This window comes from Girardinichthys multiradiatus, chromosome 11, assembly GCF_021462225.1.
Source record: "Girardinichthys multiradiatus isolate DD_20200921_A chromosome 11, DD_fGirMul_XY1, whole genome shotgun sequence".
Lineage (NCBI taxonomy): Eukaryota > Metazoa > Chordata > Actinopteri > Cyprinodontiformes > Goodeidae > Girardinichthys > Girardinichthys multiradiatus.
Window position 1 is genome coordinate 12457259 of NC_061804.1, and position 14869 is coordinate 12472127.

A 14869-nucleotide genomic window follows, 5' to 3' on the forward strand; every position below is an offset into this window, starting at 1 on the left:
CTGGTGTCTCTCATCTTCCTTTTTGACAACAGACCATAGCTTCAGTGTGGGGTTTAGGTCAGGTCCAGTTTGGTAGTCAATCAAACACAGTGGTACCATGGCAATATTGGCAGGAACTAAGTTCTGCTGGAAATGAAACCAGTGTCTCCTTAAAGCTTGTCAGCAGAAGGAAGCATGCATGAAGTGCCTAAAACTCTGACAGTGGGAACTTTCCACTAGATCTCAGGAAACTTGGATTCTGTGCCTCTCCACATTTCTTCCTGACCTCGATTTCCAAAAGAAAGGCAAAATTGACTTTCATCTGAAAAGAGGACTTTGGACCACCGAGCATCAGTCCAGTCCCATTTCGCCTTAGCCCAGATAGGGCAGCTCTGACGTCATCTCTGATTCAAGAGTGGCTTAAACACAAGGCGTGCAACAATTGTAGGTAGAACTGCAATCATCATTGAAATATTCATGTGTTCAATATCGATGAGACATTGTCATGAAGGAAAGAGTCAGGAAAACATGGTCTAATCATAACTGATATCACCACTGCAATACTCAACCAATGGTATTGGAATTCCATGTTTTCCTGATATGGTACAGACATAGATATAACCCATGTTCTGGATACACCCGTGTGTGGTTACTCTTGAATCTCGGGCTCCATCAACAGTCCACATCTCAATTCCCCAAACTATTGACTGGGCTTTCCTTCAAAATGCTTTCAAGGCTCAAGGTACTCTACTATTTTGACCTTCCACTCAACTTTCCATTGGATACAGCACCCTGAACAGCCAGGTTATTTAGCATCAAACGTTTGGGACTTATCCTGACTTTTCAAGCTTTTCGATGACAGTCAGAAACATCAGTCTTCCCCATGATTGTGTAGGACATCACATTTCTCTATTAAAACCTTTCAATTTTTTTTTATGGTATGTTTTAATCACATTTTCAGGGAAGTTTTTTTTCATTTCCTGTTTTAAATTTCTGTTATAGGAACTTTAAAAAGGTGGCTTCTGCACCCCCTGCCACCCTTCTTGGCGGCACCCTTGCATTATAGGTAAAATGCAACAGTTTTGAGCATTACATTCAGAGGTTGCTTTAAAATGCAATCTGCCAAGAAAACATACCTGGATGCAGGTTCCCGTGTGTTCTCGACACAGGCTGCAGGACAGAGCCCAGCGGCTGGCAGGGATGTGGGACACCTTGGTAATGGGCTCCATCTTCTCTGGGCAGCCTATACTCACCTACAGAAAAACAAACAAAAACAGGCAGGAATACATTGAATTTTGCTTTGAAGGTTTTCTTTAATCCATTTTAATGATAATTCGTTAACAATAAAAAAAACATCCCTAAATTTAAGGAATATAAAGTAAGTGTCCTCAGATTTAGAGATGCCTCAGAAAGATGTTTTAAACGTCCAGAGCATCTCAGTTTCTCTAGGCGGCCTATTCAGAGCAGCTTCAGCTCTGGACCTCCCTTTACTTGAAACACCCAGAAGAAAAAAGTCTTGTGCCAGCTAGCCGTGCCCAACAAAGTCGAGAGCACTTATCATCAAAGAGCTGTTTCTTCATCTCTTCCTCACTTCCTTTTCCCCCAACAAATCTTCCTCTTCTTCTCATATCTGAAGCAGAGCTTTCTCTTCCTCGTCCTTCACGCTTCCATTACCAAGCTGACAACAGATTTCCGCAGGTCGTGCCATCTCTCTCTCAATGCTCTTGTCCTTCTGTAAGAGTTCTCCTTTTCTTTATTTCTCATCCGCTCATTCAGCACGTTCGAACATTTTTAGGCTCTTTTTTGGATAACACACCCTACTTAATGACAGAAGGATTTCCAGCTCATGTATGATGTGATTAATTGATTAGATTGCACTCAGGCGTGTTCCTGTTCTCCACTATGTTTGTCACAGCTCAAAGAAGATGGAAAATGAAGCGCCTCATTATGTGTGTGCAGGCCTTAAACATGCTGATTTTACAGCTCCAATTACTTCACTTTTCAAAGCTGGTAGATGAAAAACTGACAAAATGTGAAATAGCTTCATGGAAATGGATGGAAATAACAGTGTGATAAAAAGAGGTTCTCTGTATCTTTTCATGGTGTGTGTGTTTGTGTGTGTGTGTTATAGAAGGACATAAGAGAGTTGTCTCTATGGGAGGTCAAAGACACACGGCATAGAAACTCCTCATTTAAAGCCTGCATTGCGTGTTTTTAGACACACTCAATGCAACATTTTTATGGCAATCTTTAAATCTTTAATTACACACTTAACTTTAATACTACCTGTTACAGTTAAATGAAATTCCTTTAAATTGAACCTAAGGCCTTCAGATTCTCTAAATAAAGCCTTTGAAGGTGTGAAGGACAGAGAGGATCAGGTAAAACCTCGAAGTCGAATGATCTAAAAAAGCTGTCCTAACAGTTTTATTTGCCTTTAACACGCTCAGCTAATTCTACCCTCCTTAAAAGCTTTACATATGATTAAAGATGTTAAATATAAACCGTTTAAACTGCATTAGGGTTTGCTGCATGAAAACAAAAAGCTCAAAACCTGCTCAACTCCTCCAACATCAGAGAATGTTTAACTATATCTGAGAGAAGGCGGCACTCAAAAGAACATTACTTTATCACCATCTATGAATGAGGGGGGAGCCGGCCCAAGGCAGAAGCAAGCCAACTTATGCTTAGCCTCTGCCCCTCAAACCATCAAGCACCTCCCATCAATGCTTGAATTTTAAAACAGAGCTCAAATTTGATCTTTGTCTATTGAGAGGGAGAATTGATGGTTTCAGCCTAGGTAAATCTGTTGGGTGAATTCTTGATTCTAGAGGTCAGCCAGTGACCAGGTCTGGGTGTGGTTACTGAGTTCACTGATGATTTACCAATAATCATATTTTCAGTTTGTCTTTGATTTTTCACAGCACTGTACTATTTAAATAAACTTTCTATAAATATTTAAATATTTGAAATAATAATTATTTAAATTTGGCCATCTATTGAAGTGTTTCCAGACCCACTATTCTTACCTAGACTGCAGTCTTTCTGGCGCAAGCAACATCGTTTTTGCTAATTTGGAAAACCAAGAAAATTTAGGTTCCTTAATTTTCCACTTGCTCAATGGCTCAGTGTGAAGAACTGGTAGTTCTGGCACTAAAGGGGTTGCTTACTGGTGACCGGATCGCTGAAAACCGCGATGCAATGGCAAACAACTTGGTGCATTGTGCCACCTCGTTGTAGTGTTAAGCAGTATATTATTGCAAAGTGCCACTGAAAATGGATGGATGGACAGATGGATGGATGGGTTTTTCCAAACCTATTCAGGCCTCAAAAGAACTTAGATCAACTTCCCAAATCTTAAATCAGTTTCTTATTTTTAACACAGTTTACATTTTTTACAGCTACTTTTTGGGAGTGAGTAACCATCAGTGTATAATTTAAAGATGTGTGAAAGACGGTATCAGCAAGCAGTCTTTGCACGGCTCTGCTATTAACACCTCTTTAGCTTATGCAGGGACACACGCACCAACACACAAATGCACATACATGCAAATAACCTTTTTTTCCCGCTCCACAGTTAGAAAAGAAAACAAAAGCGAACGGAGCAGCGAAAACAATTAGCCCAATCAAGGGTGACAGAAGGCAATTAGAAGTAAAAGGTTTTAGAAGCCAAAAGCTGCTCCGTTCCTGTGAAATGTGCCGGTGGAGTGTGTTGTTGACTAGACTGAACTCACATGGCTGATTGTGCTCATGTTTTTAAAAGGTGTACGAGATATAAAGCCAGACTCAAAAGCCTCTAAATGCACCACAATTAGGAGCTTTCTCATTTCTGAAAGATCTCATCAAGATACAAAGTAAAGCCAGGTCTTCTCTGCTTTATGCCATTCCTTACCTAAACCCTGGTGGAAACAAGTCGCAGGTGCGTTTTCTCCCTAAAACATTGCATGTTAAGGCTGCTGTTATTGTTCATTATGGGTAAAAAGCTTGCTTTAAAGGAAGCAACCTTTACGCTTTACTTTGACATTAGGTTAACTCATAAAATGCAGGAAACTGTTTGTTTTATGGTTAACGTGGCTAAAAGAACAAACTTGATAGATGGAAGTTCACCCTTCAGAAGCCAGAGCTACAGTGCATTGTGAAAGTATTCGGCCCCCTTGAACTTTTCAACCTCTTGCCATATTTCAGGCTTCAAACATAAAGATATAAAATTCTAGTTTTTTGTTAAGAATCTACAACAAGTGGGACACAATCGTGAAGTGGAATGAAATTTGTTGGATGTGTCAAACGTTTTTAACAAATAAAAAACTGAAAAGTGGGGCGTGCAATATTATTCAGCCCCTTTGCGTTAATACTTTGTAGCTCCACCCTTTGCTGCAATTACAGCTGCAAGTCGCTTGGAGTTTGTCTCTATCAGTTTTGCACATCGAGAGACTGAAATTCTTGCCCATTCTTCCTTGCAAAACATCTGGAGCTCAGTGAGGTTGGATGGAGAGCGTTCGTGAACAGCAGTCTTCAGCTCTTTCCACAGATTCTCTATTGGATTCAGGTCTGGACTTTGACTAGGCCATTCCAACACCTGGATACGTTTATTTGTGAACCATTCCATTGTAGATTTGGCTTTATGTTTTGGATCATTGTCTTGTTGGAAGATAAATCTCCGTCCCAGTCTCAGGTCTTCTGCAGACTCCATCAGGTTTTCTTCCAGAATGGTCCTGTATTTGGCTCCATCCATCTTCCCATCAATTTTGACCATCTTCCCTGTCCCTGCTGACGAAAAGCAGACCCAAACCATGATGCTGCCACCACCATGTTTGACAGTGGGGATGGTGTGTTCAGGATGATGAGCTGTGTTGCTTTTACACCAAACATATTGTTTTGCATTGTGGCCAAACAGTTCGATTTTGGTTTCATCTGACCAGAGCACCTTCTTCTACATGTTTGGTTTGTCTCCCAGGTGGCTTGTGGCAAACTTTAAACGAGTCTTTTTATGGATATCTTTGAGAAATGGTTTTCTTCTTGCCACTCTTCCATAAAGGCCAGATTTGTGCAGTGTATGACTGATTGTTGTCCTATGGACAGACTCTCCCACCTCAGCTGTAGATCTCTGCAGTTCATCCAGAGTGATCATGGGCCTCTTGGCTGCATCTCTGATCAGTCTTCTCCTTGTTCGAGATGAAAGTTTAGAGGGACGGCCGGGTCTTGGTAGATTTGCAGTGGTCTGATTCTCCTTCCATTTCAATATGATTACTTCCACAGTGCTCCTTGGGATGTTTAAGCTTGGGAAATCTTTTTGTATCCAAATCCGGCTTTAAACGTCTCCACAACAGTATCTCTGACCTGCCTGGTGTGTTCCTTGGTCTTCATGATGCTCTCTGCGCTTTGAACAGAACCCTGAGACTATCACAGAGCAGGTGCATTTATACAGAGACTTGATTACACACAGGTGGATTCTATTTATCATCATCAGTCATTTGGGACAACATTGGATCATTCAGAGATCCTCACTGAACTTCTGGAGTGAGTTTGCTGCACTGAAAGTAAAGGGGCCGAATAATATTGCACGACCCACTTTTCAGTTTTTTATTTGTTAAAAAAGTTTGACACATCCAATAAATTTCATTCAACTTCACGATTGTGTCCCACTTGTTGTTGATTCTTCACAAAAAACTAGAATTTTATATCTTTATGTTTGAAGCCTGAAATGTGGCAAAAGGTTGAAACGTTCAAGGGGGCCGAATACTTTCGCATGGCACTGTACAAAGGCATGTATTGGTTCAAAGCATATTCTTGTGTTAGAATGGCCAAGTCAAAGTCCAGACGTAAATATGTCTGGCAATCTGTGGGAAAATTTAAAACATAATGTTCACAGATGCCTTCAATCCAATCTGACTGCACTTGATCTATTTGGTAAATAATGGGCAAACAATTTCTAGAACTGAAAAGCTGGTGGAGAAATACCCCAAAAGACGAGGTGTCTTACCTGAAGGGGGGGACCTAAGGTCCATCTAATGCGACAAGATGAAGAAATATTCAAGGGGTGTAAATACTTTTACTTTAGTCTCACCTCAGGGATCCATAAGGCACAACTGACGTGGACCCACTTGGTTCCACTGCGGGTGGGCTTCAGGGCCCCCCCTCTCTTGGGGCAAAGCAGACACTTTGGCTGAACCCCCAGAGCGCAGGTCCGACACAGCCAGTTCCCCTGTGGTACCTTCAGGATGCCGTAACAAGCCTGCAACACGGAGACATTGACAACAGCCAAGTTATTTCTTGTTTGGGTGTCAGATACACAAACAGAACCACTTTATAACTTTGGGGATGACATGTCTGATCCGGGAAGTTTTTGATTATTGTAACTAACTTAACTTTTAATCACAAATTATTCGTTTTAGTGTAAGAAAGCAGAACTTTTTATAGATGCTTATTATTGTTTGAAAAGTACAGGAGGTCATTTTACTATCACAGCACCAAGCAGTTCTTTTTTTACAGGACTCCTACACGTTTTTCATGGCAACCTTTGGGACTATCACAGGCACAAATTTCAAAGATACCAGCCCCTTTTAAATTTATGTTTATGGAAAATATTTCAACAGTCTTCAGGCTTTAAATATGGCAGGAAGAAAGGATAAAAAAAAGAAGAGAGGACAGATGGATCGAAGAAAAGAAGGACAGAAAGTAGGATGAGTGGGTGAATAGACTGAAGGAAGGATGGGAAAACAGACAGATGGAAGGATGGATAAATAAAAAGTGAAGAACAGAGGAATGGACAGACTGTAGAAGGTAGTAAGAAAGGAAGGAAGATTTTTCCAAACCTATTCAGGCTTAAAGAACTTCAAACAGATTTCTGACTCTTCCAGCCCACATAGAAAGTCTAAAAATGCAAACATTTTCTAGCTAACACTCAGGACTGCCAATGATCTTTATCATGCCTGAATAACAGCAACTTTATCTAAACCTAAAACAATCTGGGTGCCGGGTCTCACTGAGCCGGCACAATGAACATCTACTACAGACATCTACTTTCTTCCTCAAGTTTAATATGATTTAATTAAGAGTAGATTAAGAAAAACTATCACTCAAAGTTCAAATTACACTTTAAAGTCAAAAATAACAAAAGGAAACACTGACCCAAAAACACGGTAGGCCGTCATACGTTAAGAACACAGTAACAGTAACATTTTCTGTCTGTAAGACGGATGTGGCTTCGCTCTGTTCTTCTCAACACTGAAGAAGCCCTGAACTACCTGTAGCATGACTGTTATCATGAGCCAATCCCTCTCATATTTTGATCAACATGTGCTCGATTTCTTGCGTGCTGGGAAGAGGTCATTTAACACATATTTCTGCAAACTTAGAGAAATAATAATAATAACTAAGCTGGACAATACCAATTTTATTCTAACCTGCATTCCCCGACTGTTAGAAAAATTATACAAATAATTGAAGGAATTAACTTAAATATATTTAGATTCTTTGAACATTAGGTGATATTTTAGTGCAAAGTCTCATATAACAGACTACAGGTAACATTGTGTTCAGCAAATATTAAGCACCAACATTTCTCACTGCAAACTGTGAAATTATAGGTGACGACCTAAGATGCAATTGGTCATGAGATTACTTCCTGCAGCAGCAGGTAAGCAAAGCCAACCTGATGACACTAAGGTGTGTTTTGGTGCCCCTGGGGCTGACAAAGTAATTAACACCGTGTCACTGTATAACAACAACAGAAAAACTAACCCTCAGGGTCTCACAGGCTCCATTTGTGAAATTACTACTCTGTGTGAGAACTCTGTGGTGAAATACATTAAATCCTGTTTTTTGTTTTTATATTTACTCCACACAAAAAAAAAGGGAGAACGTAAATAGACATAAATCTTATCTAAATCTCATCTATCGTATAGGAGGATATTTAATTGAAGGAGAAACATGAGGAGGACATTTTGTAAACCCTAACCTGATGAACGCAGACATTGCACTTGTCACAGAAGACCATCTCATTGCCATCCTCGCCCTCTGGCGAGCGGCACACGTCGCACACCACGTCCTCATCGTACTCGATGCCCAGGCCTTCCTCCGTCTCTATGGCCTGCTGCATCTTTTCCTTGCACACACTCTCCAGCTCGACCAGAACGCACTCCATCGTCAGCTCATCCAACACCGGTAAGGCTGGCGGTGAGAAAACAGCATAACATTTTAAATGTTGGAAGAGAGAAACAAACAACTGATCTCTTCAAAGAATGAAGCAGAACAAAACGTTGAGCTTTTGAAAACCTGACCCCTGTATATTGTATATCGGTCTCATTTTATTCTGTCTGGAGTAACAAGTGCCATTTCTCATTCTTATAACGTTTACAGGATTACTCTTTGAGAAACGCTTGCCTTATTGCTAAAGTTTGCATTTACTAAGAAGCATAACCCAAAGCACTTTTCACTGACTTTACATACCGTAAATCACACATAGTTGAAACAGAGACTCACCAGTAAGGCTGTACGGATGGATGGTTAAAAAATTATATTTCTCACACAACACAGCGCAGAGAAACAGATGGTTTTTACTGTCTATTCACATGCTGTGCTACGGGTGTCCCACAGGGGTTGCATTTAGAGCCACTCCTGTCCTTCCTTGGTATCAATAAAAAAAACAGTAAATATTTTTCATTTTTGCGTCGATGATACATTAAATTATGCCTCCGCATGGCTTCTAAGACTTTACAGCAGCGGTGTCCAAAGTGCTGCTAATGCGCCGTTTGAGGCTTTTGGAATAATTTTATGAGCCCCCAACAGCATTTCAAGAATGGAGCAAATTTTGCTCACCAGCAAAGGCAGTTGATGCAGATGGAAACTTTCAATTTTTTAGTGAGAAGTTCGTACTGACAAATTTAAATCTGAAAATGGGAAATGTTACTCGCCAAACACAAAGTATTCATCTTTTATCAACAATGCTTTTGTTTTATTTCCCAAACATCCAGCAATTGTATTCAAAATAAGATGGGTGAGCACATCTTGGAAGAAAACATGGTTCGCTGCAGTGCCAAAACCTTAGAAATTGCTTTCAAACAGTTTTTATTTAGGTGACTTCCTAACGCTACATTTCAGAAATTGAACCAAGAAAATGTGGTAATCACTTCCAGACTTCAATTTTTATTTTATTTATTTATGCTTAGGACTTGGTTTGGAGATTGAATAGCTTCTTCCCCTTGATAAATAAAATCATTTTAAAACTGAATTTTTTATACAATCATGTTATCTTTGCTATTAAAATTTGTTTGACAATCTGGAACAAAACCAAAAACAGAATAAATCTGTAAGAGGTAAATACTGTTTCCTCAGTAGTGGGTCCCTTTTCCTAGAAGGGCTGGATTATGGACAATTTTGTTGGCATAAGGGATGAATTAAAACTACGAGTAGAGTCACTGTGCCAACAATCCAGTTCTCTTTATCTATAAGAATAGTAACAGTAACGGCAAGCTGCTCATATGAAACTCCAAAGCATTAAGACAATTTACAGCTTTACAAACTTATTTTTGGCTGCAAAACTGTCTCTCACTTCAATTGGAGATGCACACATATTTCCTCTGCATGTTTATCTCGCAAGGTCACTGTGTTGTCTTTGGATTTCAGCCGAATTGAGTCGGAAATTAGTAATGTTCTGTCGGAGTTAACTCTTTGCCACACAATAAGTGGAGAAATGCTGCATGGGCTCTGCAAGCACATGTTTCAAGACAAAAATAACAAAATCTGCAAAAAAAAACTATCTGTTGCCCAAAGTTCAGTTTATCATGCCAGTTAGTGTTGACGGTAGCGTTTGTATTCTTGCTCAATTTTCACCTCAAAGTAGTGCCTTGCTTCAAAGCTGGTTAATAGCTAATGAAAACTAATCTAACAAGCAAATGACAGCTTTCAACCTTAACAAACTGAGCAACCGAAAGCAGTGTTAAAGGACGTTTTAGTATTATATAGAGAGGCTAAATTTATAGAATATCTGCAAGACAAAAAAATGGAGCAACATTTACAGAATACAGGGAGCAAACAAAGCAGCTCTAACAAACCGGCTTACGGCCCCCGATGCCGAGTAAATCAGTAGGTTCACCAGCATCATTAAATTTTAAAAAGCTTTTCATTTTTAGAATGAGTATATTTCTGTAGGATCTTCCTATTAATGGAATACATACAGATCAATGATGCATTTGAAGAGCTGGTCTCATCAGAGTCCTCCAAGCAGCAATGAGGGAAAACGTCTGTGGCTGTGGATTATTTATTGATTTAACTAAAGGATTCAACACTCAGCTGGGAGGATTTTTAAGTGGAGCACAGCATCCGGTGCCTCCATCTATTATTTATATTATTCAATCTCTTCCCACCCCAAAAAAAAAATAAATAACTTTATTTACTCTTTCTTGAGTATCTTGTTACCAACAGTTGCACATATCCCATGTTGGAAATGTTCATTCAATACTTTACTCACTCATATCATGTCCACTTTATAGTGTTTTAGCATTCCCTGTTTAGCCTGTGACCCCCAAAATAACAGTGCCAGAGACAGGCGACCCCCTACTGGCAACCTATTTTTCACTCTATATTTATTAAATAAATATAGAGCAAAAGAAATATATGTATTTTTAAGCAAAATTAGTTTTTTTTAAATGACATTTAATTATTTAATTTCATCATTTAAAAAGGTATATTTATTTATTTAAAAGGACAATTATTTAATGGTGTAGTTCATTAATTAATGGTATATTAAAATAATAATGTATTAAATATATAAAGGTACATTTTTTAAAATGGTACAATTATTTATTTCATGATATATTTATTTAATTTTGTCCATTCTGGCCCTCCAAATCATTTCCCGACCCCCCAGGGAGTCCCGACCCCTACTTTGGGAACCCCTGAGGTAGATGACTACAAGAAGCTTCTCAATAAAGTTATTTCAATCAAACGGGGTAAACACTAGCTATTAGGGCGTTGGGTGTCAAAACTTTCTCCTCATTCAGAATACACATTTTGTTGATATCGTTTGTCTTGAATATAACGAGTAATTTTTGGTGTTTACCTTGAATTAGATCCTGTTCTTTTCCAGTACTAAAATGTTCTGCACACTTCTTTTACTGTATCAAGTGACAACCTTTTGATGAACTATTAAAGATTCATAGTTAAAGGTCCAAACACCAATACTAAATTTCTGAGTCTCTGTACAGTGCTCCCTATAACAAACAAGTGGATAAACAAGTTGACAATTTGCAGCTTACAGTTCATAGCTGTAGTTTCCTAGATGGACCGGAGAAGTCGAAGAGAACATTTAAAAAAACAGGAGTTGAATTTTTTATCTGTTGATAGGAATTGAGAATTAAAAAGTGAAAACTGTGCTGCTGCTGTGAATTTCAAAGCTGTCTTTGAAGCAGCCAAATAAGAGGAAGTGGAGTTAGATATTAACCTGCTGTGACATTTACATCATCAACTGAACACACTGTATGGCAGGAAGCAACAGCACCCTTCTCACCGTCTTGTGGTTGTGTGTGTGTTTTGTGTAGAGTCTCTGTTGTGGACTTTGTGTGCACTTCAAGCATATTTTCTGCCTTTACATCCTCCCTGTAAGTCTTTGCAAATGGCAGCTCCTGTCAGATGCAGGTTTGCATTTATATTTGCCTTTTGTTTTCAGCTACAAAAATTTCCTTTCTTCCTTTTAATTCATTTAGTGAGCTTTTCTATCTATTTGATTACTGTGCATTGATCCTAATGTGTCCCCCAGCTGAACCAGTGAAATGTCCTGTTCTGTTTGGTATTTTGTCGAAGGTTATGAGAAACAACTTGCTGAAGGATGAGCAGGGACAGACTGTTTGATTTAAAGAGGATGTGGACCAGAAATAAGGCCTGAATGCCCAGGGGGGATTCATAAACACAATTACTCTGCTTTATCTGCAAGGGGCTGATCTGATATGAAATATAAAACGGCGGAGATGCTCGGGGTCAGCCGTTGTCACCCGGCCAAATGCGAAGTGTTGCGAAATATATGAGAGAGAGAGTGACAGAAAACCGCAGAAAAGATAAAGGAAAGGAGGTGAAGGTTAAGTATTGGTATTGTTTGTATATATATATATATATATATATATATATATATATATAAATAATATTAGTATTGAGTTTGATGCAGTATTTTCGCATCACTATAGAGTATTTCCCCTACATATGCTGTCTGGGGTATAACAATTGATTGCTTTAGTGAATTTCTACATATTTGACAGAAGATTTCTAGAAAAGGTTATTATTATGAATTCCTTGCTCATTCTTTATGTCTTTATCTATGTGTTTATATCCATCTTTCTGTTGACATCTTTCTGTTTTCATTTATTTCCATCTCTCAGTGTTTTGTCCGTTATTTATGTATGTACTTACTTACGTACGAAGATCAGTTTTGTACAGGCAGGGGGAGTATTTCCCCTCTGACAGCCAAGCCAGGTCAAAACTGCTCACCTGGCGATGTGTTGATTTTTGCTGCTTGTAAGGGGCGGAGCCTGAACACTTAGCCTTTTTTCTGTAGTTGGCTACAAAGTATTAGAGCTATGGCTGCTACTCACAGAAGAGTGAGTGCTGCTATCCTCACAACTCTGGGGGCCTAAAAAAACACGGATAGCTTGTTTTGCAAGTGGTTACGACATCTTTTCCGGTGGGCTCACCTGTGCGGCAGAACTGTGCCACAGAGAGCATAAAATGACAGTGTAATAAGATAATTTCGTTTGTTTCATTAAAGGACAATGTATAGACCTGTTTTATATAGGAAAGGTGACCTTAAACGACTTTTGCTGTGATCTACGTCATTTAGAAAATAAATATATAATTATTACGTCAATGGTCTTGGGGGGTGGAGGGGGTCGCTGAAGGGGCGGGCGCCCCTCCAATATAACGACAGGGGAAACACTGCTATAAATTAGAATACCTTAAAAAATTTAGCTTGTTAACCATATTAATAGAAAGTTGAGTGGAGGGAAAAAGTGTGGATTGCAGTTGCACAAGCAACAGGGATATCTGCAGCCTCGAGGGTTTTGGAATAAAACCCATTCAAGAGTTCGAGAGAGACTGATAAGGCATTGACTGCAGTTGGTGTCAGTGCCTCAAAAGCCACCACACACACGTGTCCAAGACATGGGCTTCAAGTGTTCGTTTCCCTGTGGTTAAACCCCTCCTGGACCAGAGACGATGTCAAAGGCATCTTAGAATGCAAACTGCTTAATGGAGATGCTGATTTTTATTTTCCAGAAAGACTTGGCACCTGCCCACCCTGCCAAAGGTACCAAAAGCTGGTTCAATGACCATGGTGTAATTGTGCTTGATTGGCCGGAAAACTGTCCTGAACCCCATAGAGAATCTAGGGAGTATTGTCAAGAGAAAGATGAGAGACAGCAGACCCAACAACGCAGATGACTTGAAGGCCGCTATGAAAGCAAACTGGGCTTCCTCAGCAGAACCGCAGGCTAATCGCCTCCATGCCAGGGTGCGCTGATGCAGTAATTAATACAAAAGAAGCCCCACCAAGGTATTGAGAGCACAGCACAGACCGACATTTCAGTTTTAAAGTCCTTTTTTATTGATCCTATTTAATATTCAAATTTTCTGAGAAACTGAATTTTGTGTTTTTGTTATCTGTAAGCCACAAACTTAAAGTAAAAAACAGAAATAAACACTGGAAACACGTCACTCTGTGTAATGAATCAGTATAATATATGAGTTTTCCTTGTAAACTGATTTAATGATAACATTTACCTCTCCGATGATGTTAATTTTTATTAAGTGCACTGTAACTATAAATGCGTTGTCTCCAGCGTTTGCTGTCTGTGAGATGTTGGAGGGGTTTCTTGTATGTAAGCTTGTATGTTTCTTTTAAGTGTAGGACTCACCCAAGCCTTGGGACAAACAAAACCCCTACTTTTCCAAACTCACATTGTTTTAGCTATTTTTACAGCATTCTGTACATTTGAGTATAAATTATTAACATTAAACCTGCTTAAATAGTAGTCAATGAAACTGTTATTTTGGTAGGGTGGAATAGGGCAACTTCCTGCTTTTGTGGCATCTGGACTAACTTATCTCTGCTCACTTTCAAAATCTATAACTCTTGGACTTGAATGAAATATCCCACATCAAATGGAAAATTTTTTTAAGCACAGTTTTTGAACACTAGTAAGTTCATTTTGTTTGTAGAATCACTTAAAAATAGCTGTTTTAGTGATTTGTTTGGTATTTTAGACCCATTCTAGGAAGCACAGATCCAGTACTAGAGAACAAACGGATAAATAAAATGGGCCCCTTTTTTAAAATGTGAATAAGTCAAAAAACAAAATACTGTTGGGTAAACTGGTAAAACACAGTTGCATTGTGGCAAATCAAAGATAAGCATGTAGTAAAATTTAAAGCTATGTAAAAAAACAACTAAAGTTTGTTAGACATTTGTCCTTTAGAAAATGGAAAAAGGAAAAACAGGCCTGGAAAAGTCAATTTTTGCCATACTTATCCAGACAAAAGTAAATCACATACCTCTCCAGACACCTCAGTGTGTTATAACACTCACGGTCAATGTGCAGGAATACAGCAAAGCTAAACATATGACTACAACAGTAAGCAACAATTTTTCTCTTTACTGGAAACTCTAGTAGAACCTTTTCTAGCCATTATCATCACATGACTATTCAAACATGTGAACATGATCGCTCACCCATCTGTCTGAACTCCTGGTTAACCAGCTGCAGCCATGCGACATCCAGGTCATCCAGGTCATAGCAGCTGTAGAGCTTGGAGCGAGGAGGCTGTGCGTCTCCTTCCGTCATCTGCCCGTCGATGGACGCACCACCTGTCCACTCCGGCTGCAACCTGAAACAAGAAAACGAGAAAG

The 14869-nt window shown here is 39.2% G+C and overlaps 1 protein-coding gene across 1 annotated transcript in view; it reads right to left on the reverse strand.

Moving 5' to 3' along the window:
• jade2 (jade family PHD finger 2) overlaps window positions 1–14869 on the reverse strand; it is a 215795-nt gene that overhangs the window by 101662 nt on the left and 99264 nt on the right. Inside the window, exons 5-8 of the mRNA XM_047378971.1 lie at window positions 14693–14847; window positions 7937–8148; window positions 6044–6211; window positions 1116–1232 (exon numbers count right to left, since the gene is read on the reverse strand). Coding sequence (XP_047234927.1) covers window positions 1116–1232; window positions 6044–6211; window positions 7937–8148; window positions 14693–14847 — 652 coding nt within the window. The remainder of the gene's footprint in view (window positions 1–1115; window positions 1233–6043; window positions 6212–7936; window positions 8149–14692; window positions 14848–14869) is intronic.